This window comes from Carcharhinus amblyrhynchos, chromosome X (genome assembly GCF_965287045.1).
Source record: "Carcharhinus amblyrhynchos chromosome X, sCarAmb.v2.hapA, whole genome shotgun sequence".
Classification (NCBI taxonomy): Eukaryota; Metazoa; Chordata; class Chondrichthyes; order Carcharhiniformes; family Carcharhinidae; genus Carcharhinus; species Carcharhinus amblyrhynchos.
Genome location: NC_137359.1, coordinates 9,402,440 through 9,426,765, shown reverse-complemented (window position 1 = coordinate 9,426,765; position 24,326 = coordinate 9,402,440). Strand labels below are relative to the sequence as shown.

The following is a 24,326-nucleotide window of genomic DNA, read 5'->3' as shown; positions in this document are numbered from 1 at the left end:
CTGCATACTATTTGTATGATGCTATTTAGATGGATGCTAACAATGTTCTATTTTGTTACTCCTGGCAAATCAGATGCCACACTGTTTTGTAAGGTGAAGAGGATTATACCTTGTAATGTACTTTATGTTATTCTGCTAAATTGGAGATGTCTCCAGAAAAGGCCACAAGGTCTAACTCCTGTTAAGTAAGAATAAGGTGAGGTCATTAAAAGTGCAATTGCTTTGTAAGGGAACTGTGAAAGTTGGGCTAAACTTGCCAGTTGCTCCGAAGCTCACAGCACTTTTAGACTGTTTTGCATCTGTAACAAGTGTGAAGTCTGCTTCTATAGACATACTTGCTATTAATATGAATTGATACAGCTATAACATTATGCATGTCACTGATTATAAAATGCCTACAAGTTCAACGTCAGCATTCATTTCTGGAGGACTAGAATACAAGAGCAGTGATGTACTACTGAGGCTGTATAAGGCTCTGGTCAGACCCCATTTGGAGTATTGTGAGTAGTTTTGGGCCCATCCCAAGGAAGGATGTGCTGGCCTTGGAGAGGGTCCAGCAGAGGTTCACAAGAATGATCTTAGAAAGATGTGTGTGTGTGTGTGTGTGTGTTAGCTATCTAATTGAAACTTACAGAATACTGAGAGACCTGGAGCAGAGTGGATGTGGAGAGGATGTTTCCAATAGTGGAAGAAACTAGAACTCAAGGGCACAACCTCAGAGTGAAGGGACACTCCTTTAAAACTGAGACGAGGAGGAATTTCTTTAGTCAGAGGGTGGTGAATCTGTGGGATTCATTGCCACGGAAGGCTGTGGAGGCCAGGTCATTGAGTGTCTTTAAGATAGAGATAGATAGGTTCTTGATTCATAAGGGGATCAAGGATTACAGGGAGAAGGCAGGAGAATCATATCAACTATGATCGAATGGTGGGACAGACTCGATAATCTGAATGGCCCAATTCTGCTCCTATGCTTTATGACCTTATGTTTATGATATACTAGCAGGTGAGATTTATACATTAGCTTACTGCACCATCTTGCAATCACACAAACTCTTTATCTTGAGACTCGTGACTATTCCTGACCTTGATTACATCGTAAAAAGTCTGACAACACCAGGTTTAAGTCCAACCGATTTATTTGCTAGTACACTCAATACTGTCTGGAGACAATACACATCTCTTTAACCTGTGATCAGTGCTCCTTCCACTCACATTGTCGGCCACTTTAGGACTTGAACAGCAGGTTAGGTGTAAAGATTCGCATTCTAATCAGTAATCTGTAAACTGTCTGTGCTTTATATGCTCTGTCTGAGGCCCGAACTCTCCATTCACCTGACGAAGGGTCAAACCCAAAAGCTAGTGAGTTTACTATCAAATAAATCGGTTGGACTTAAACCTGGTGTTGTCAGACTTTTTACTGTGTTTACCCCAGTCCAACGCCAGCACATCCACATCTTAGAACATAGAACATAGAACATTACAGCGCAGAACAGGCCCTTCGGCCCACGATGTTGCGCCGACCAGTTTTTTTAAAAAAAAACACTGACCCACTAATCTAAACCAATCCCTTTTCGTCCATAAACCTATCCATAGATCTCTTAAACGCCCCCAAACTAGGCGCATTTACAACCGCAGCAGGCAGGGCATTCCAATCCCTCACCACCCTCTGGGTAAAGAACCTACCCCTGACATCCGTCCTATAACTACCACCCCTTAATTTAAAGCCATGCCCCCTCTTGATTACATCCCGATTGATTACTGCCAGGTCCAGCCTGCCCGGCTGTGCTTGAACTGAAGCAATACATGCAAGGAAGTACGTGGATATAGAAAGTTTATGATTCTCTCTCCTAGCTTGCTGCCTTTTCTTTCAGCAAAAGCAATGAATATGGTGAGAAGAATGATCCCAGACCACACAGCCAGACTGAGTGTTCCTGGATGCTACACCCAGAGTAAGTCACTGCACAAATCCCACAGGTCATAGAGTCATAGAGGTTTGCAGCATGGAAACAGGCACTTTGGCCCAACTTCTCCATGCCGCCCTTTTTTAAAATCACTAAGCTAGTTCCAATTGCCCGCATTTGGCCCATATCCCTCTATACCCATCTTACTCATGTAACTGTTTAAATGCTTTTTAAAAGACAAAATTGTACCTGCCTCTACTACTACCTCTGGCAGCTTGTTTCAGACACACAAAAAATTACCCCTCTGGACCTTTTTGTATCTCTCCCCTGTCATTTTAAACCTATGCCCTCTAGTTTTAGACTCCCCTACCTTTGGGAAAGGATGTTGGCCATCTAACTGATCTGTGCCCCTCATTAATTTATAGATGTCTATTAGATCCCCCCTAAGTTTCCTACGCTCCAGGGAAAAAAGTCCCAGTCTATCCAGCCTCTCCTTATAACTCAAACCATCAAGTCCTGGTGGCATCCTAGTAAATCTTTTCTGTACTCTTTCTAGTTTAATAATATCCTTTCTATAATAGGGTCATCAGAACTGTACACAATTGTCAGAGAATCATAGAATCCTACAGTGCAGAAGGAGGCCATTCGACCCATTGACCCACTGACCACAATCCCACCTAGGTCCTATCCCCATAACCTCATGCATTTATTCTAGCTGGTCCCGCTGACACTAAGGGGCAATTTAGCATGGCCAATCCACTTAACCTGCACATCTTTGGACCGTGGGAGGAAACTGGAGCATCCAGAGAAAACCCATGCAGACACGGGAGAATGTACGAACTCCACACAGACAGTGACCCAAGCTGGGAATCAAACTGGGTCCCTGGCACTGTGAGGCAGCAGTACTAACCACTGTGCCACCGTGTTGCAGTGCTCACTAATCAATACAGTTTGTATTTAGTCATTATCATTTCATGTGTAGCTGCTGTTCCTTCCTCTTCTATAAAAAACATGCATTATCATCAAAATGGATCGCAGTACAGGTCCTGGGCTCAAACTGCTTCATCCTTTTTACCACTGGCCATCTCTCCATCATAAGGGTAGGCAGCAGAGCTGACCATTCCTGTGTTCAGCTCCATCCACAACTCTTTAAATAATGAAGCAGTTCACATCAGCTTACAGCAAAATGCGAGGAACATCTGTGTCTGGGCTGACATGTGGCAGCAAACATTGTCACCACTTAATTGGTAGGTACCAATCACCTTGAGCAAGAGAAATTCCCACTATCTCCCTAACTTTCAATGATAATGTTATCGTTGAGTTCTCCCCATCATCAACATCTCACTGACCAGAGGCCAAACTGGACAAGCCATCTCCATATATGGCAGCAAGAACATGGGTGGCACAGTGGCAGAGTGGTCAGCACTGCTGCCTCACAGCACCAGGGACCCAGGTTCAATTCCGGCCTTGGGTCACTGTCTGTGTGGAGTTTGCACATTCTTCTCGTGTCTGTGTGGGTTTACTCCAGGTGCTCCAGTTTCCTCCCACAGTCCAAAGATGTCTGGGTTAGGTTGATTGGCCATGCTAAATTGAACCTACTATCGGGGATTAGCAGGTTAAATATGTGGGGTTACGGGAATAGGGCCTGGCTGGGATTGTGGTCGGTGCAGACTTGATGGGCTGAATGGCCTCCTTCTGTATGGATTCTATGATTCCATAATTCTATGAACACAGGTGTCTGTGACAAGAGGCTCACCTGTTAACTTTTAAACATCACCGCACCATCAATAAGGTTTAAGACAAGAGAATGATGCCATATTCACCACTTACATGGCTGGATGCAGCCAGCACAACATGCAAGTAGCTCAACACCACCCAGGACAAAGCAGTTTACTTGATTGACATTCCTGCCAATGGATATCATCCTCTCCCTTGCCACTGAACTCTGTACAGGGTGTACCACAGCAACTTGCCAAGGCCATTTTGGCAGAACCTCTCTACCCTCCAACCTCCACCACCCTAAAAGGACAAGAGCAGTAATGCTGTTGGAACACCAACACCTTCAAGTGATTTGGACATTAGCGAAGTTCTATCATTGTTACTGGATCAACACCCTAGAACCCGTGAGCTAAGGTACTATGAGATATCATCGCCAAAAGGACTGCTTGTGGGAACAGCTTCTCAGGTTAACGAGAGATGGGTGATAAATGTGGCCTTGCCCTTGTAAGCCACAAGAACAGATAGAAAGAATGATAAAATGACAGAGTGCCAACTTTGGCCATGATACATATATAGATACTGGTTCATCATCACATGACAGCTTTTAACTTTTCTTTAAACGATTCATTGTCTTCCTGCAATGATGTCTCTGCTTCTCTTGCACTCTCCAATTCAAGGTCTGTAATGCCCTGTAAATGCCATTGTTAGTGGCAATGATAGAAATCTGAGCATTTTAGTCCCTTACCAAACTGTTTCTATACTTCAAAACTATTGCTTATATTAGGATTTTAATGGCTGACAGCTAAACTAGAATCATACAATCCCTACAGTACAGAAGGAGGCCATTCATCCATCAAGCCTGCACCGACAACAATCCTACCCAGGCCCTATTCCTGTAGTCCTATGTATTTATCCTAGCTGGTCCCTCCTGACACTAAGGGGCAATTTAGCATGGCCAATCCACCTAACCTACACATCTTTGGACTCTTAAGGGACAAATTAGCATGGCCAATCTATCGAAACTGACAACTTGGGGCATTAAGGGGCAATTTATCTTGGCGAATCCGCCTAATTTAAACATCTTTGGACACTAAGGGACAATTTAGCATGGCCAATCCACCTAACCTGCACATCTTTGGACACTAAGGGACAATTTAGCATGGCCAATCCACCTAACGTACACATCTTTGGGCACTAAGGGGCAATTTAGCATGGCCAATCCATCTAACCTACACATCTTTGGACACTAAGGGACAATTTAGCATGGCCAATCCATCTAACCTACATATCTTTGGACTGTGGGAGGAAACTGGAGCACCCAGAGGAAACCCACAGAGACATGGGGAGGATGTGCAAATTCCACACAAACAGTCACCCAAACCTGGAATTGAACCCGGGTCCCTGGCACTGTAAGACAGCAGTGCTAACCACTGTGTCACCCACAAACTGGCCAGTCACAGACCACATAACACATTGCTTGTAATCGCTGCCCCTTCTCACTTTGATAGAGCGTGATGTGGTCACTTTGGTTACATTCCTGAAGTTTAGTGCATGCACACAACATTATTGGAATCATTTCTAAGTTACATAGAACAGTACAGCACAGAACAGGCCCTTCGGCCCTCAATGTTGTGCTGAGCTATGTCCAATCCCAAGATCAAGCTATCCCACTCCCTATCATTCTGGTGTGCTCCATGTGCCTATCCAATAACAGCTTGAAAGTTCCTGAAGTGTCCAACTCCACTATCACAGCAGGCAGTGCATTCCACACCCCAACCACTCTGTGAGTAAAGAATCTACCTCGGACATCCCTCCTATATCTCCCACCATGAACCTTATAGTTATGCCCTCTAGCAACAGCCACATCCACCCGAGGAAACAGTCTCTGCACGTCCACTCTATCAGTCCCTCTCATCATCTTATAAACCTCTATTAAGTCACCTCTCATCCTCCTCCACTCTAAAGAGAAAAGCCCCAGCTCCCTCAACCTGTCCTCATAAGACCTACCCTCCAAACCAGGCAGCATCCTGGTAAATCTCCTCTGCACTCTCTCCAATGCTTCCACGTCCTTCTTATAGTGAGGTGGCCAGAACTGCACACAATATTCCAAATGTGGTCTCACCAAGGTCTAGTATAGTTGCAGCATAACCCCACGGGTCTTAATCTCAAACCCCCTGTTCATAAATGCTAACACACTAAGCCTTCTTCACGGTTCTATCCACTTGAGTGGCAAACTTCAGAGGTCTGTGGATATGAACCCCAAGATCTCTCTGTTCCTCTACATTCCTCAGAACCCTGCCGTTGACCCTGTAATCTGCATTCAAGTTTGTCCTACCAAAATGAATCACCTCGCACTTATCAGGGTTAAACTCCATCTGCCACTTTTCTGCCCAGCTCTGCATCCTATCAATGTCTCTTTGCAGCCTTCAAGAGCCCTCCACCTCATCCACTACTCCACCAATCTTGGTGTCATCAGCAAATTTACTAACTCACCCTTCAGCCCCCTCTTCCAAGTCATTGATAAATGACTGATAAGTTACAATGGATAACTTCATGCACAAGTTTTGGTTTATTCCAATTCTTCTTGAGGTGTTTGGGACTGGCTAAAAACCAATATGGCCACTGGAAGGAAAGGGAGAAAATCTTTCCAGCAACCCGACTGGTTGGTTTAGCGGTGCTTGACGATTGGCAGCTTTTGGAAACAGAAGCAGATTTTGATTGGCTCAAAAATACCAGTGCTGAAATAGAAATCAAACAGCAAGATTAAACAAAACATCATTTTGCTTTGACCTGTGCACAATTTTGAAGTGTGACAGACATTTTTGAGCACGCTAGACTCTAGGATATTTTGAATTGTACTAGCAGAATTTCCACGGTGCTATTTATAGTGGGGTGAAGGTTATGCTATAAGGACTTTAAATACATTAAATGTATTATTCTGCTCCTGAAGTGCAGCGATGTGTATTTTAGAAAACCTCAACAAATTCAAAAGATGTGACTTCTGTTTCATCCTGAGGTCAATTAAAGGGAGATGATTTTTAGAAATCAGATGAATTCAAGGTAAAACCAGATTTCCTTTTGTACTTTTGTTTTAGCAGTGGTGCAGACATGTGCATGTCAGTGTGACTTGTCAGTTAGTAAGGACAGGTCTGAAATCATACATATACTGGCAAATCAGGAAGGCACTAATTAGGGGAACTTAAAGGATGTTCTATTTTCCAAGGGCCAGAGGATTATACCAGTATGTCGGAAGAAGTGTCACCTGACCAGCTGGCGATTGTCAGCCTTTGCAGTATTTTGTTTTTGTAACAGTCTATAATTCTTCTGCCAAAGTCTAGATGTGTCTTTAAAACTGCAATTTCTGTTAATTAAAACACTGGGAAGGGGCGTGGGGAGGTTAACAGATTATACCTGCAGGTTTTCTGGGTCCAGTATCCTGCTTCTGAGTTTGTGAGTGACCTTATACTTTTCTTTTAAGTGTGACATAGACATTTGACTTCAGTCCACATAAACTTTACCTGACTCTTTATCCTCCAACTCCACGACTTCTTCATAATCTTTGCTGCAGAAGAGGTCCAAGTCAGCATCCTCTAGGTCTACAATATCTGGCTGAGAGTTACAGTGTTCTTCGTACTGGTGATCATAAGAATATGTGAAGGAGTGAACCTCCTCAGACATAGTCCTCGTGAGCTCATGGTTTGGGGAGAATGATGATGGTTCTTGGACCATGTCAAAATGAATTTTCTGAGCAGAACATAGGCTGTATGGATCAAAATGCAAACCAGTAGAGTTGTGAGTCCTGTCCTCACACAGCTTTATGTTTTTGGGCAATGTAGAATGTTCAACTGGGACTTCTTTGATAGCAGTTTCAAAAGGACCGTTTGACTGATGTTGTCCTTGAGAAGGCAGCTGGGACAGCATCACCTTTTCCTTGAGTTTCTCCACGCTTGTCGACTGGTACTGTCCGCAATCCCAGAAAAAGTCATATCCACTCATTGAGTTAGGGTGGGAGTCTCTCATTTCAAGGGACGGTGCTGCTGGAGCAAAGGCCTCTGACGTACTGGCTCCTGAGTCAAGGGTCACACCATTTATGTTCAGTTCACCATTCATAGCTGAAGTACAGAGAAAAAGTTTTGTATGAATTCAGAATTCAATGTGACAACACCAACTTGTCAATTTATGGCACTAATGCATCACAATGCTATAATACATGATATAGGGGTGACATGGTGGCGCAGTGGGTTAGCACTGCTGATTCACAGTGCCAGAGACCCAGGTTCGATTCCTGGCTTGGGTCACTGTCTATGCAAAATCTGCACATTCTCCCCGTGTCTGTGTGGGTTTCCTCCAGGTGCTCCAGTTTCCTCCCACAGACGTGCTGGTTAAGTGCACTGGCCATGCTAAGTTCTCTCTCAGTGTACCCGAATAGATGCCAGAGTGTGGCGACTAGGGGATTTTCACAGTAACTTCATTGCAGTGTTAATGTAAGCCTACTTGTGACACTAATAAACAAACGTTAAACGATATGTCCTGATCTTAATCCTAATGACCAGAATTTCCTTTTTTGTTCAATTGCATTACCATAGTACAGAAAGAGGCCATTCAGCCCATCAAGTCTGCACTGACTCTCTGAAAGAGCATCTTACCCAGGCCCACCCTATCCTCGTGACCCAGTGTATTTACCACAGCTAATCCAGCTGACCTGCACATCTTTGGAGTGTTGGAGGAAACCAGAGCACCCAGAGGAAACCCACGCAGATATGGGAAGAATATGCAAACTCCACACAGACAGTGACCCAAGGCTGGAATTGAATCCGGGTCCCTGGAGCTGTGAGGCAGTAGGACTAACCACTGTGCCACTAATATACTGAGCTAATTTAGGTGGAAAAATAATTGGTTCACTTTTGCTCACAACATCAGGGGACAGACCCTGGAATAAATTAGCACTTGATCAGAATTCCCTTTCATCTCTCTATGATTGTAAGTAATTTGGCTGCAGTCAGCATGGTAGGTTATTATTCACAGGTAACAACACCTACCTGCAATTATAGCAGTTTTAACATGGAGGAACAGTGCCAAGGTGTTTCACAGAGGCATAATCAAAGAAAATTGGAAGTTGAGCCACAACATCACAACATTAGGAGGGCTGGCTAATATCTTGGTCAAAGAGTTATTCGGCCCAAGATGTTGCGCCGACCAGTTAAAAAACAATGACCCACTAATCTAAACCAATCCCTTTTCGTCCATAAACCTATCCACGGATCTCTTAAACGCCCCCAAACTAGGCGCATTTACAACCGCAGCAGGCAGGGCATTCCAATCCCTCACCACCCTCTGGGTAAAGAACCTACCTCTGACATCCGTTTGAAGGAGAGACAGAGAGGGAGGTGGAGAGGCTGGGATATTTCACAGAATCCCTACAAGTGCAGAAGGAGGCCATTCAGCCCATCGAGTCTGCACCGACCACAATCCCATCCAGGCCCTAATCCCATAACCCCATGTGTTTATCCCCTAATGCCCCTGATTCTAGGGTCAATTTAGCATGGCCGATCCACCTAACCCACACATCTTTGGAGTTTGGGAGGAAACCACAGCACCCGGAGGAAACTCACGCAGACACAGGGAGAATATGCAAAACTTCACACAGACAGTAACCCGAGGCCGGAACTGAACCTGGATCCCTGGCACTGTGAGGCAGCAGTGCTAACTACTGTGCCACCATGCCACCTATGGTGGCACAATTTCAGGAGACAATTTCAGAGTATGGGGCGTAGGTGCCTGAAACCACAGCCATTGATGGCAGAGTTAAGGAAAGAAGGGCCCACGGGAGGATAAAGTCTGTATTTCAGCGGGGGGGGTCATTGTAGTATCGCAGGAGGTTTTTTTAAATTTGTTCGTGAGACATGGGCGTCGCTATCTGGCCAGCATTTATTGCCCATCCGTGGTTGCCCTTGAGAGGGTGGTGGTGGTTACAAAGATAGAGTCAGCAAAGCAATGAAGGAGCTTTGACGCAAGGATGAACCATTGGAATTTGGAATATGATACCATGCCTGTGGGTGATGTTGCTAAGGGCAGATGACAAAGGGCAAGCAGGGGAAGCCAAGAACAGAACCTTGGGGGATTCTGCAAGTCAGAAGAGAAGCCATTGCTGGGCATTCTCTGGCTTCAATTAGATTGGTAAGAGTGGAACCAAGCGAGAGCAGTTCCGTCCAACTGGACAATGGAGGAGAGTTGGTGGAGGAGGATAGTGTGCTTGTCTGTGCTCCAGTGGGTCCAAAGGGGAATGAGGAACGATAGTGTACCACAGTCACAATCACAGAAGATGTCATTTGCAACTGTTCTTCAGGCCATTTCAATGCTGTGAGAGCAGTGGAAACCTGAGATTAAAATTCAAGAGTTGTGAGGAAGATGGACATGGATTTGGGTGGTGACAAGTCCAAAAGACTTGGAGAACAAGTTTAAGATGAGGCGGTTTAGTGGGAATGGGGTCAAGGGGCAGGAATACAATTGTTGCAATCTCAGAGCAGGATTGTAATTGTGTCATTACAATGACCAACAGAGACATGTTTGTAACAAACCTGTTATTCTCATCATCATGATCACAGCAGTGACTCACTTTCCCAACTGAAACCATTGAGCTCTCAAACCATCTGCTCTGGGTGACTTCTTAAAGGGACACAAGCTAACTTCATTTTCTTGAAAGGCACGAAATGGTGATGCGAACTATCATCTTGTCAATTGCACAAATTGGGATGAAAAGTAACCTCCGCTCGTGATTTCCAGAATAAAAAGTTACAAACAATTGGGTGGCACAGTGGTTAGCACTGCTGTCTCACAGTGCCAGGGACGTGTGTTCAATTCCAGCCTCGGGTCACTGTCTGTGTGGAGTTTGCACATTCTCCTCGTGTCAGTGTGGGTTTCCTCCGGGTGCTCCGGTTTCCGCCCACTGTCCAGGGATGTGTGGGTTAGGTTGATTGGCCATGATAAATTGCCCCTTAGTGTCAGGGGGACTCAGCAGGGTAATTATGTGGGGTTACGGGAATGGGGCCTGGGTGGGATTGTTGTCGGTGCAGATTTGATGGGCTGAATGGCCTCCTTCTGCACTGTAGAGATTCTAAGAGATAAATTTCTCAGATAAAAGGTGCCGTTCACAATGGAACCTCCCTGCTTGCCCTGCCCAATGTATCCTTGAACAGCAACCACGGAATGCCTGAATTTGCAAAGACAACTGAAAGCATCACTGTGGAAAGCTGCAGTAAAAGTTGTCACTGCTAATGACATTTCTCTCAAGAGCTTTTTTGCTACGGGTGTGGAAAAAGGAAGAAAAAAACAACCTCAATTGGATGGGCTTCTTCTCACTTGCCTCAACACAGGTTGCATCTTGTGGAATGAGCCAGAGCTGAGCCTGCTTCATTCGGTGTATTCGTGATTCTCTACTAGCGTGGGGGGAGTGGGAGCCAGGGGATACACACAGTCCACCATATTTACACAAACTTGTAAACCAGCCCAATTTCCACAATTAACTTTACATTGCTCATCTCCCACCACCATTGCCCCAATAGCAGCTGGAAGAGAATACTTTTTTCAGATCATTCTGCACTGATTCAAAGGAATTGACTGCACCACCTGCCCTCAGCCTCATGCCATTCTTTGGGCAGGATTTTCCGGCGGCAGAGGCAGCGCACCATTGGCTGTCACCAGGTCCTGTTGAAGTCTACGGCGTTTTGTATGGTTAGCCTGCGTGTGAGTAAGAGAGAACGTGTATGTGTGAGATTGTGTGTGTGAGTGGGTGTGTGTGAGAGTGAGAGTGTTTGTAAGAGAGTGTGTGTGAGAGAGAGATTGTATGTGTATGAGAGATTGTGTGTGAGAGAGTGCGTGTGTGTGAGAGAGAGTGAGTGTTGTAAGACAGAACTAGAAGAAGGGTTGGAAAATCCTGTCCTTCCCACGTAGCGCTTGCCATCAAATTAACTGTGTGTGTGTGTGTGTGTGTGTGTGTGTGTGAGAGAGAGAAGTGTGTGAGAGAGACAGAATATGAAAGAGAGAGCATGTGTGTGTGTGTGTGAGAGAGAACATGTATGGATAAGATTGTGTGTGTGTGAGAGAGTGGGTATGAGTGTGAGAGTGTTTGTAAGAGACAGTGCATGTATGAGAGTGTGTGTGAGTGTGTATGTATGAGATTGAGCATGTTTGTGAGAGACAGTGTGAGTAAGAGAGAACGTGTATGTGTGAGATTGTGTGTGTGAGTGGGTGTGTGTGAGAGTGACAGTGTTTGTAAGGAAGTGTGTGTGAGAGAGAGATTGTATGTGTATGAGAGATTGTGTGTGAGAGAGTGCGTGTGTGTGAGAGAGAGTGAGTGTGTGTGTGTGAGAGTGTGTATGTGTGAGATTGAGCATGTTTGTGAGAGAGAGTGAGTGTTGTAAGAGAGAACGTGTATGTGTGAGATTGTGTGTGTGTGAGAGTGAGAGTGTTTGTAAGAGTGTGTGTGTGTGAGAGAGAGATTGTATGTGTATGAGAGAGATTGTGTGTGAGACAGTGTGACAGTGGGTGTGTGTATGTGTATGAGAGAGTGTGTATGTGAGAGTGTGTGTGTGAGAGTGTGACAGTGGGTGTGTGTGTATGTGTGTGAGAGAGAGAGAGTGTGAGAGTGGGTGTGTGTGTGCATGTGTGAGAGAGAGAGAGAGAGTGTGTGAGAGTGGGTGTGTGTGTGTATGCGTGTGAGAGAGTGTGTATGTGAGAGTGTGTATGTGAGAGTGTGTATGTGAGAGTGTGTATGTGAGAGTGTGTGTGTGAGTGTGTGTGTGAGAGTGTGTGTGTGAGAGTGTGTGTGTGAGTGTGTGTGTGAGAGTGTGACAGTGGGTGTGTGTGTGCATGTGTGTGAGAGAGAGAGACAGTGTGTGAGAGTGGGGGTGTGTGTGTGTGTATGTGTGTGAGAGAGAGTGTGTGTGAGAGAGAGAGAGAGAGTGTGTGAGAGTGGGTATGTGTGTATGTGTGTGAGAGAGAGAGTGTGTGAGTGTGTGAGAGTGGGTGTGTGTGTGTATGTGTGTGAGAGAGAGTGTGTGAGAGTGGGTATGTGGGTATTGTGTGAGAGAGAGAGACTGTGAGAGTGGGTGTGTGTGTATGTATGTGAGAGAGAGTGTGTGATTGAGAGTAGGTATGTGTGTATCTGTGTGAGAGAGAGTGTGTGAGAGTGGGTGTGTGTGTGTATGTGTGTGAGAGAGAGTGTGTGAGAGTGGGTGTGTGTGTGTATATGTGTGTGTGTGTGTGTGTGTGTGTGTGTGAGAGAGTGTGTGTGAGTGTGTGTGTGTGTGAGTGGGTGTGTGTGTGTGAGAGAGAGTGTGAGAGTGTGTCAGAGTGTGTGTGTGTGAGAGAGAGTGTGTATGAGAGTGTGAGAGTGGGTGTGTGTGTGTGTGAGAGAGAGTGTGAGAGTGGGTGTGTGTGTGTGTTTGTGTGTGTGTGTGCGTGTGTGAGAGAGAGAGTGTGAGAGTGTGTGTGTGAGAGTGTGAGAATGGGTGTGTGTGTGTATGTGTGTGAGAGAGAGTGTATGTGTATGTGAGAGAGAGTGTGTAAGAGTGTGAGAATGGGTGTGTGTGTGTATGTGTGTGAGTGTGAGAGTGTGTGTGTGTGAGAGTGTGTGTGTGACAGAGAGTGTGTGAGAGTGTGTGTGAGAGAGAGAGTGTGAGAGAGATTGTGAGAGTGTGTGTGTGTGAGAGAGAGTGTGTGTGTGAGACAGAGTGTGTGAGAGTGTGTGTGTGAGAGAGAGTGTGTGAGTGTGTGTGTGAGAGAGAGTGTGAGAGAGATTGTGAGAGTGTGTGTGTGTGAGAGAGAGTGTGTGTGAGAGTGTGAGAGTGGGTGTGTGTGTGTGTGAGAGAGAGAGAGTGAGAGTGGGTGGGTGTGTGTGTGTGTGTGAGAGAGAGTGTGTGAGTGTGTGTGTGTGGGTGTGTGTGTATGAATGTGAGAGAGAGAGTGTGAGAGAGTGTGAGAATGCGTGTGTGTGTACGCGTGTGTGTGTGTGTGTGTGTGAGAGAGAGAGTGTGTGAGAGTGGGTGTGTGTGTGTATGTGTGTGAGAGTGTGTGTGTGAAATGAAAGGACAAAGAAAATGTCAAATCAAGCCAACAAATAAAACTTGATTGAAATTAATCTTTAGCATTAAAATCAGTAACGTCTGCTTTTATAATCACATCAAACTGATGAAAGGATTGGCAGAAGCAGATGAATAAGGAGCCCTAATTTAGCACAGCTTTCGATGGTGGCGGGGGTGGTCGAAAGACAATCTTTGCTCCAGCCCGTTCTCTGTAAGAGCTCCACAACAGTGTTGAACAAAACACAGATGACAAGTTCCTGCTCAGACTCTGCCCTTACCTCTGCCTAACTGTGTTGAGCTCATTGTGATCCCATTAGTGTGCAAGCTATCTTCCTGATAAGGTGACGTTTTAAAGACTGAGGCAGCAGGTGTCGACATGCGGCAAGCAAAATGGATCCCATCATTGACCTCCATATCTGAAAATTTAAAAACAAAAATGGAGACTTCAGGTGTATCTGTACCACAAAATGGATTTCTGAGTAACAAAACGAAAAGAAAAGCCTTCCAGACACCCATTCTCTTCCTGTCACATGATACTATCTCATCATAAGTAAGACAGCAATAGTTTTTTAAAATTATTTATTTATTACTCACAAATAAGGCTTACATTAACACTGCAATGAAGTTACTGTGAAATTCCTCTAGTCTCTACACTCCAGCACCTGTTCGGGTCAATGCATCTAACCAGAACGTCTTTCGGACTGTAGGAGGAAACCCACACAGACTCAGGGAGAACGTGCAAACGCCACACAGACAGTGACCCAAACCAGGAATCAAACCTGGGTCCCTGGCGCTGTGAGGCAGCAGTGCTGACCACCGTGCCTGAAGTCAGGAAGATTCCATGATATTTATTGATGGATCTTATATTGCTTGACAACAATTTTCAGGAGTGTTACCAAACGTCACAAAGTCTCATAAGAACATAAGAAATAGGAGCAGGAGTAGGCCATCTGGCCCTTCGAGCCTGCCCCACCATTCAATAAGATCATGGCTGATCTTTCGTGGCTCAGTTCCACATTCCTGCCCTCTCCCCATAACCCTTAATCCCCTCTCTTATCAAAAACCCATCAACCCGCGTCTTAAAAATATTTAGCAAGGTAGCCTCCACCACTTCAACGGGCAGAGAATTCCAGAGATTCACCACCCTTTGAGTGAAGAAGTTCCTCCTCAACTCCGTTCTAAACCGCCCCCCCTTTATCTTGAGGCTGTGCCCCCTAGTCCTACTGTCCTTTCTGAGCGGGAAGAGTCTCTCCACCTCTATCTTATCCATCCCATTCATCATCTTATACGTCTCAATGAGATCTCCCCTCATTCTTCTAAACTCTAACGAGTACAAGCCTAGTTTATTCAGCCTCTCCTCATAGCTCAACCCCCTCAACTCCGGCATCAGCCTAGTAAACCTCCTCTGCACTCCCTCCAAGGCCAAAATATCCTTGCGTAAGTACGGCGCCCAAAACTGCACACAGTACTCCAGCTGCGGCCTCACCAATGTCCTATACAGCCGCAGCAAGACCTCCCTACTTTTATATCTCGGTAACTGCAAAAAAAAACAAACACCATGACCATCTTTCCTCTGAATGTGAGGACACCTGTGTACAGTTCAGTGAAGGTTTGTGAGGTTGATTCCTGGGATTAAGGGATAGGATTAAGGGATTGCCCTACGAGGAAAGGTTGGGCAGGTTGGCTCTCTGCTCATTGGGAGTTTAGGAGGTGAGGAGATCTTATTGAAACACATGATTCCGAGGGGACGCGTCAGGGTAGATGCTGAGAGGATATTTCTCATTGTGGGGGAATCGAGAACTGGGACACAGTTTAAAAAGGAGTATCTCCTATTTAAGGCTGAGATGAGGAGAAATTTCTCCTCTCAGAGGTTGGTTAGAATCATAGAATCCTGACAGTACAGAAGGAGGTCATTCAGCCCATCGAGTCTGTACCGATCACAATCCCACCCAGGCCCTATCCCCGTAACCCCACATGTTTACCTTGCTAATCCCCTGACACTAGGGTCAATTTACTATGGCCAATCCACCTAACCTGCACATCCTTGGACTGTGGGAGGAAACTGGAGCACTCGGAGGAAACCAAAGCAGACACGGGGAAAATGTGCAAATTCCACACAGTGACCCAATCCAAAATTGAACCCAGGTTCCTGGCACTGTGAGACAGCAGTGCTAAGCACTGTGCCACCGTGCCACCCTGATAGTCTGAGGAATGCTCTTCGTCAGCGAGCAACGAAGTTAGACAGATTTATAATCTATAAGGAAGTCTGATGCAGAATGAGAGTGCTGGTATTATTTAAAAGCCTGCCAGGTGAGCAGAGTGTGGAGATTCTGGCGTTGGACTGGGGTAAACACAGTAAGAAGTCTCACAACACCAGGTTAAGGTCCAACAGGTTTATTTGGTAGCAAATGCCACTAGCTTTCGGAGCACTGCTCCTTCGTCAGGTGAGTGCGAGTTCTTTCACAAACAGGGCATGTAAAGACACAAACTCAATTTACAGAATACTGATTACAATGCAAATCTTTACAGCTAATCAAGTCTTAAAGGTACAGACAATGTGAGTGGAGAGTGCGTTAAGCACAGGTTAAAGAGATGTGTATTGTCTCCCGACAGGAGAGTTAGTGAGATTTTACAAGTGCAGGCAAGTCGTAGGGGTTACAGATAGTGTGACATAAACCCAAGATCCCAGTTGAGGCTGTCCTCATGAGTGTGGAACTTGGCTCTCAGTCTCTGCTCAGCAACTCTACGCTGTCATGTGTCATGAAGGCCGCCTTGGAGAACGCTTACCTGAAGATCAGAGGCCAAATGCCCATGACCGCTGAAGTGTTCCCCAACAGGAAAAGAACAGTCTTGCCTGGTGATTGTCGAGCGGTGTTCATTCATCTGTTGTCGTAGTGTCTGCATGGTCTCCCCAATGTACCATGCCTCGGGACATGCTTTCCCGCAGCGTATCGGGTAGACAACGTTGGCTGAGTTGCAAGAGGGGTGTACCTGGTGGATGGTGTTCTCACGTGAGATGATGGCATCCATGTCGATGATCCGGCATGTCTTGCAGAGGTTGCTGTGGCAGGGTTGTGTGGTGTCATGGTCACTGTTCTCCTGAAGGCTGGGTAGTCTGCCGCGGACAATGTTCGGTTTGAGGTTGTGCGGTTGTTTGGTGTGTGGAATTGACGACTACTTTGAGTTGAACAGCTTCAAGTTTTTAGGTGTCCAGATCACCAACAACCTGTCTTGGTCCCCTCATGCCGTCACTATAGTTAAGAAAGCGTACCAGTGCCTCTACTTTCTCAGAAGACTAAGGAAATATGGCGTATCAGTTACGACACTCACCAACTTTTATAGATGCACCATAGAAGGCATTCTTTCTGGCTGTATGGCTCCTGCTCTGCCCAAGACCGCAAGAAACTACAAAAGGTCACGAACGTAGCCCAGTCCAACACACAAATCAACCTCCCATCCACTGACTCTGTCTACAGTTCCTGCTGTGTTGGAAAAGCAGCATAATTGAGAGCCCTACCCATCCCGGACACTCTCTCTTCCACCTTCTTCCGTTGGAAAAGATACAGAAGTCTAAGGTCAAGTATCAACCGATCAAGAACAGCTTCTTTGCTGCTGCCATCAGACTTTTGAATGGACTTACCTCATATTAAGTTGATCTTTCTCTACACCCTAGCTATGACTGTAACACTACATTCTGTACCTTCTCATTTCTTTCTCTATGAATGGTATGGTTGTCTGTATAGTGTGCAAGAAACAATACTTTTCACTCTATACGAATACATGTGACAATAATAAATGAAATCAAATCAAATCTTTCACAGAGAACACACTTCTCTTTGACTCTGACCAGCTTGGTTTGTGCTCAGTGGTCAGTGCTGCCACTGGAATTTCAGGGCATGTTGGTGATATCTTTCAGCCCGCTCAAACTGTGAAATAAAACTCCCAGCAGTCCAGTAATAAACTGCATCCTTGCATGATGCCTGAGGAGAGGATTTTTGCGTTGAATAACAGAACATGGCACTCCATCTGACTGGAGAGCTTATGGTGAAGGTTAGAGTCAGCTGAGATGATGAAAGCAGTGTATGGTGTGAGCAGTGGATCTTCCATGAAAATGTAGGGGGCTCACTGTCACTTTTCCGTCGAGTTTTGTACCAGTACATTGTATAAACCCAGTGCCAATATTTGTCTATTGGTCCTTCCTCACCACTGCTGGGGGCACATTTGAACTAATGGGCAGAAGCTGATGCCTAAGGCAGTTAACTCTCCTTCTTGGTGCTATGCAATGTGCTGAAGCCTGATGGTAAGTGTTATTTGAGGCTGAGATTTAGAAACATAGAAAATAGGAGCAGACATCAGGCATCAGCCATTTGGCCCTTTGAGCCTGCTCTGTCATTCAATGTGACCATGGCTGATCCTCTAACACAATGCCACACTCCCACTCTCTTCCCATTCCCCTTGATGCCCTTAAAGAGTCCAGAATTCTATCTATTTCCTTCTTAAACATTTTCACTGACTTGGCCTCCGCAGCCTTCTATGGGAGAGAATTGCACAGGTTCACACGGGCAGCATGGTGGCATAGTGGTTAACACTGCTACTTCACAGCGCCAGGGACTCAGGTTCGAATCTGCACTGTCTGTGTGGAATATGCATGTTCTCCCTGCGTCTGCGTGGGTTTCCTCCAAGTGCTCCGGTTTCCTCCCACAGTCTGAAAGATGTGCTGGTTAGGGTGCATTGGTCATGCTAAATTCTCCCTCAGTGTACCCAGACAGACGCTGGAGTGTGGCGATTAGGTGCTTTTCACAGTAATTTCATTGCAGTGCTGATGTAAGCCTACTTATGACTAATAAGTAAACTTAAAAAAAACCTCTAAGTGAAAAAGTTTCTCCTTGACTCAGTCCTAAATGGCTTCTCCATACCCTGAGATTGGAGAACTGGAGTTTCTCATGTGGACTCCAGCATTCTAACGGCACAGCTACCGAGCACCCTTTGCACACCCCCAAACCCTGGATGTAAACTAGACCCACCCCGAGGAGATGCCTCTCACCAGGCCACTCACTCTAGGCCAGATATCACAATGGTCCTCCTTTAGTTGACCACCTATCTGTTACTTCCTTCTCCCACACCACAAGCTCTACTGTAAGCAGCGCCTACCAACTTTGTTTGTCTGTCAATGGAGCTTTCTCAGTCAATAATTCTTGGGAGTCCTCTCCCAACTGACCAAAGGTAGAAGCAACACATGAATTCTTCCCCAAGGCCTGTTGGGGGGAGGGACACTCAGCCCAGGGATCCTGTTCCAGATCACAAGATAGTATTTGTGGTGGAGGTTTACCTGTGTGGATGTTAGATCCTTGGGACCAGCTTAATTTGCCCCTGAAAAGAGCAGCAACATTTTTGCTGCAGTTAATATGTGGACAAAGAATGAAGGGGTGATCAGCACCTATGGAATGAATCCCCAGCAAGACCCAAAGCTTCCAGGACAAGAAGTAAGAGGGAGGGAAGCAGAGAAATTGGCAAGAAAATCCTCCACTCTGCTGTTTTTTCCCAGCAAATTTCATGCAGCTTAATAGGGGCACTGATCACAACAGAGCTCTGGGTATTAATGCAATCATCATGCAACTACGCGTTGTGAATAACTACAGTTCACCAGGCCAATTTCACACAGCAGGAAATACAGTATGTAATTTCCTAATCTATATTTTACGATAAATGATAATTACTGTACGTGGTCTGTGGGAATCAAAACTCCCAGAGCCACCATTAGTAGTAATAGCAAACAGACAGAAGCATTGGTGTTTTCTTTCAAAGGATAGGCCAATATTTCCGATTTTACCCAGTGATATTCCATGGTTATCAGGGAATGTCCTGGGATTCAAAGCTTCTAACCTGGAAATAATATGGATATACTTTCAGGAGTCCAAAGATGTGCAGGGTAGGCGCATTGGCCATGTTAAATTGTCTCTTGGTGTTCCGGGATATGGAGGTTAGAGTGATTAGTGGGGTAAATATGTGGGATTATGGGGATAGGGTAGGCGGGATTGTGGTCAGTGCAGACTCGATGGGCTGTAGGGATTCTATGATTTCTACGATTTTGTGATCCTTATTTCTGGGGGTTCAAAAAAATCCATTCTCTGGCATCCAGATAATTTGAGCTTAAAGGATAATCCTTTGGTTGCATAAGATCACAGAATGATTCAGCAGAGGAGGAGGCCATTCCACCCATTGTGCCTGTGCTGGCACTCCAGTTTTTAAAGTTCATTTTTGGGATATGGGCTTCATTGACTAGGCCAGCATTTATTGCTCAGCCCTAATTGCCCTTGAGAAGGTGGTGGGTGAGCCGCCTTCATGAACCCGCTGCAGTCCATGTGACGTAGGTACACCCACAGTGCTGTTAGGGAGGGATTTCCAGGATTTTGACTCAGCGACAGTGAAGAAACGGTGATATATTTCCAAGTCGGGATTGGGCAGTGGAACTTGCAGATGGTGATGCTCCCATGCGTTACGGCTTTTGTTCAAGATAGTGAAGGTTCTGGGTCTGGGAGGTGCTGCCAAAAGAGTAAGTTGCTGCAGTGTATCCTGTAGATGGTACATACTGCAGCCATGGCATGCCAGTGATGGAAGGGATGGATGAACTTCTGATCAAGTGAACTTCTTGAGTGTTGTTGGAACTGAGCCCATCGAGGCGTATGGAAGAGTATTCCATCAAAATCCTGACTCTTGCCTTGTAGGTATAGAATCCTACAGTGCCCAGCCAGCGATTCCCACATCCCATGGTGGTTAAAGAGTCCCAAAGCCCTTTGCAGGAGTGTAAATCAATCGAAACTGACACTGAGTCACTTGCGGAGATGTTAGAACAGATGACCAAACACTTGATCAATGAGGTAGGTTTTATTCCAGAAGGAGACCATTCAGCCCATCGAGTCTGCACTGACCTCAATCCCAACCAGGCCCTATCCCCCTAACGATTTTACGGTTTTGGGACAAGCAAGGACGTTCAATCCCAGCTGTAGCCTTTACCGTGTCATTTCTTGATGTCAGGTGCAGTAAACCAAATTGGTTGAAGTCCGACATTGGTGCTGGATGCAACCGCAAAGAAAATTCATCCATTTAGCACTTCTGGTTGAGAACTGTTACACTCTTGCACATTCAACCACAAATCATTGGATCAGCATCAGGAACAGGAACAATATTTGTCCCTATTTTGACTGCATGCAAACCTGAGATTAGCAACAGACTGGGATCATCATACTTAGGACTTACTCATACTCAGGTGGCTGAGTGAGGAATAACCCATTCTGAAAACCCAACAGCCTGCTAACACTGCAGCAATGCCTAACAGACATTAAAGGGGGAGGGTTGGACTTGTATTTGCTTCAAGAGATTAGGACTACCAAGTTTGACTTACACATGGCTAAGCAGGCTAATGGCAGCACTAAACTGACATATTTAGATGGACAATAAAGAGATTAGTGTTCGTAAAGGTGAAACTAAGTTTCTTGATCCACTGGTTATTGTGGAATAAAACCTACCTCACTGATCTGCAGAGGATGGCACGGCACCACAGTGATTCGCACTGCTGCTTCACAGCTCCAGGGACCAGGGTTCGATTCTTGGCTCAGGTCACTGTCTGTGTAGAGTTTGCACATTCTCCTCATGTCTGCGTGGGTTTCCTCTGGGTGCTCCGGTTTCCTCCCACAGTCCAAAGATGTGAGGGTTAGGTTGATTGGCCATACTAAAAATTGCCCCTTAGAGTCCTGAGATGCTTAGGTTAGAGGAATTAGTGGGTAAACATGTAGGGATATGGGGGAGGGCCTAGGTGAGATTGTGGTCGGTGCAGACTTGATGGGCTGAATGGCCTCATTCTGCACTGTAGGGTTTCTATGATCTCTGTAAGTGACTCAGTGTCAGTTTTGACTGATTTACACTCCTGCAAAGTGCTTTGGGATTCTTTAACCACCATAAAGGTGCTATATAAATATAATTTGGTTACGTACAGCCAGAGAACAACATTTCAAAGAGTCTTTTCAAATACTGAAACATTTTATCAGATTCTTTCTAAAACTGAGGAAACTGGTGCCATCAACTCTTTCTTTTTACTCATTCATGGGATGTGGGAATTGCTGGCTGGACCAGAATTTATTCACCATACCGAATTGCTCTTGAACTGAATGGTGGTAGGCCATTTTAAGAGTCACTGGGCGGGATTTTACAGCCTCGTCCCAAAACCGTAAAATTGGATTCCTGTGGGGGGGCGGGGTGGTAAAATTCCAGACATAGAATCATACGGTCCATACAGTGCAGAAGGAGGCCATTCGACCCATCAAGCCTGCACCAACAACAATCCCACCCAGGCGCTATCCCTGTAACCCCTGACGCTAAAGATCTACTTAGCATGGCCAATCAACCTGACCCACACATCTATGGGCTACGGGACGAAACTGGAGCACCTGGAGGAAACACACACAGACACGTGGAGAGTGGCAAACATGTCCACACAGTCGCCCAAGGCTGGAATTGAACTGGGTCCCTGGCACTGTGAGGCAGCAGTGCTACCCACTGTGCCGCCCACAATGCCAAGGATCTGGAGGTACATGCGGGGCAGACCAGGTAGGGATGTAGATTTTCTTCCCGAATGGATATTAGTGAACCAGGTGGCTTCATGACCGTTCTTAGACTTTTAATTGCAGGTTTTTTAAATTGAATTCAAATTACACAATCTGCCATGGGAATCCAGGTCCCCAGAGCATTACCCTGGCTCTCTGGATTACTAATCCAGAGACAGTACCACTACACCACCGCCTCCCATGTATGACAGGGGGAGTGATGTATTTGACTGTGGAAGATATTACAACAGAGTCTGACTTTGTCTTCAGCTGACTTCCACACACAATCACTTGACAGCATAAACCAGAGCATAAACCATAGCTGGTTTTCCCCTCCCCCTCACAACAGACAACATCTTACTTAAACTTCAGAAGTAGACGTTTTTGCACAATACAGTAACCCCCTACATCTCTGCTGATTGGATATAACCATTCCACATTATTCTTTTGGTTCTTTACGTCAATACTCACCATTTAACTCCTTGGTGACTGGCTTCTGGAAGACCCACAGCTGGAACTACTCAGATTGGGAAGTGAGAGCTCGTATGTTTGCTTACCATAAGACGTAGAAACAGAAGGAGGCCATTCAGCCCATCAAGTCTGCTCCACCATTAAACAAGATCATGGCAGATCAGACATAATCCTCAACTCCACTTTCCCACCTTATCCCCATAACCCTTAATTCCCTGACCGGATAGAAATTTGTCTATCTCAGCCTTGAACATATTTAATGACCCAGCCTCTATAACCCTTTATGATAAAGAATTCCACAGATTTGCTATCCTCTGTCGTAAATGGGCGACCCCATACCCTGAGATTATACCTCTGGTCCTTGACTCTCCCACAAGGGGAAACAACCTCTCACCATCTATCCTGTCAAGCCTCCCGAGGATTCTATATGTCTCAAAAAGGTCACCTCTCATTCTTCGACGCTCCATGAGTGCAGACCCAACCTACTCAACCTCTCCTTGTAAGAATCCAGGATCCTATCCAAGATCAACCTAGTGAACCTTCTCTGGACTGCCTCCAATGCCAGTATATCTTGCCTTAGATAAGGGGATCAAAACTGTTCACAGTATTCCAGGTGTGGTCTAAATCAGTCCCTGACTTTTGAAAATCCTATTTTTCCCCTTAACACCAACCCCCCACCACCCCTTTTTCTGAAGGCATTGGCTCCATAAGGTGACAATTCCACAGGAATATTGTTGTGGTCTCAGCAGTCAGCCGAATGGTCTGCCTAGACAGCAAACATTGGAAGGCTATTCGACTGCAGACTGCATCACAGCAAACCCAATGCCGTCCTAACTGGCTGCTGCCACCCCGTAACCCGGAGACATTGAAGACAATTTTGTCGGCCCAACTGGCACGGCTAATCCAGGACAGAGCAGAGATGGAGTTTGTGACCTTTCCGCTTTATGTGCACATTTGGCAGCACATATACTCACTGAGGCACCAGGAGGCGCTTGGCATTCTCTTCTCTCCCACCTTTTCCAAACGATTCCAGACTTTGCTAAAGCTTTTTTTTAAGGTGGAGGTGGGTAGAGTTGAAATGTTCAAATCTTAGAAAACGCAACCAGATGAGCTAATGAATTCCCACCAAAATGAATGGGAATTCCCAAAATCTTTCCTAATGGAAGGAATAAATGACTTAAGTCTGCCTTTTTTTCTAAAAGGCCGTGTTGATTTACACTTAATTATGCACTTCTTATATAAAAAAACTGTTTTAAATATTCATTCTGCTTCCCCACATAGGACTAGGCTGTCAGGAAAAGTCAATCCAAGGACAGTGGGGAGTGCCAGGCAGGCTTCTGAATCTGTTAGACCTGGATCTGGGAAATAAATCTCTTTGACAGGAGGAACTGCATCTTCAGAAGGACTGCATTGTAATGTGCACAAACAAACAATATTACTAATCTCTAGCCACTGGACAATATGAAATGGCCTTATAAAACACTAATACAGGGAAATAAGGTAGGATGAGGGTGGATTGGGAGACGTGGGGGGTTGTGTTAATCTAGTCTCTC

The 24,326-nt window shown here is 45.6% G+C and overlaps 1 protein-coding gene across 1 annotated transcript in view; it reads right to left on the bottom strand.

The window, feature by feature from the left end:
- LOC145361944 (bromodomain adjacent to zinc finger domain protein 2A-like) overlaps positions 1-24,326 on the bottom strand; it is a 143,019-nt gene that overhangs the window by 80,667 nt on the left and 38,026 nt on the right. The window contains 2 exon segments of the mRNA XM_080217934.1: positions 7,139-7,732; positions 13,981-14,118. Coding sequence (XP_080074060.1) covers positions 7,139-7,732; positions 13,981-14,116 — 730 coding nt within the window. The 5' untranslated portion in view covers positions 14,117-14,118.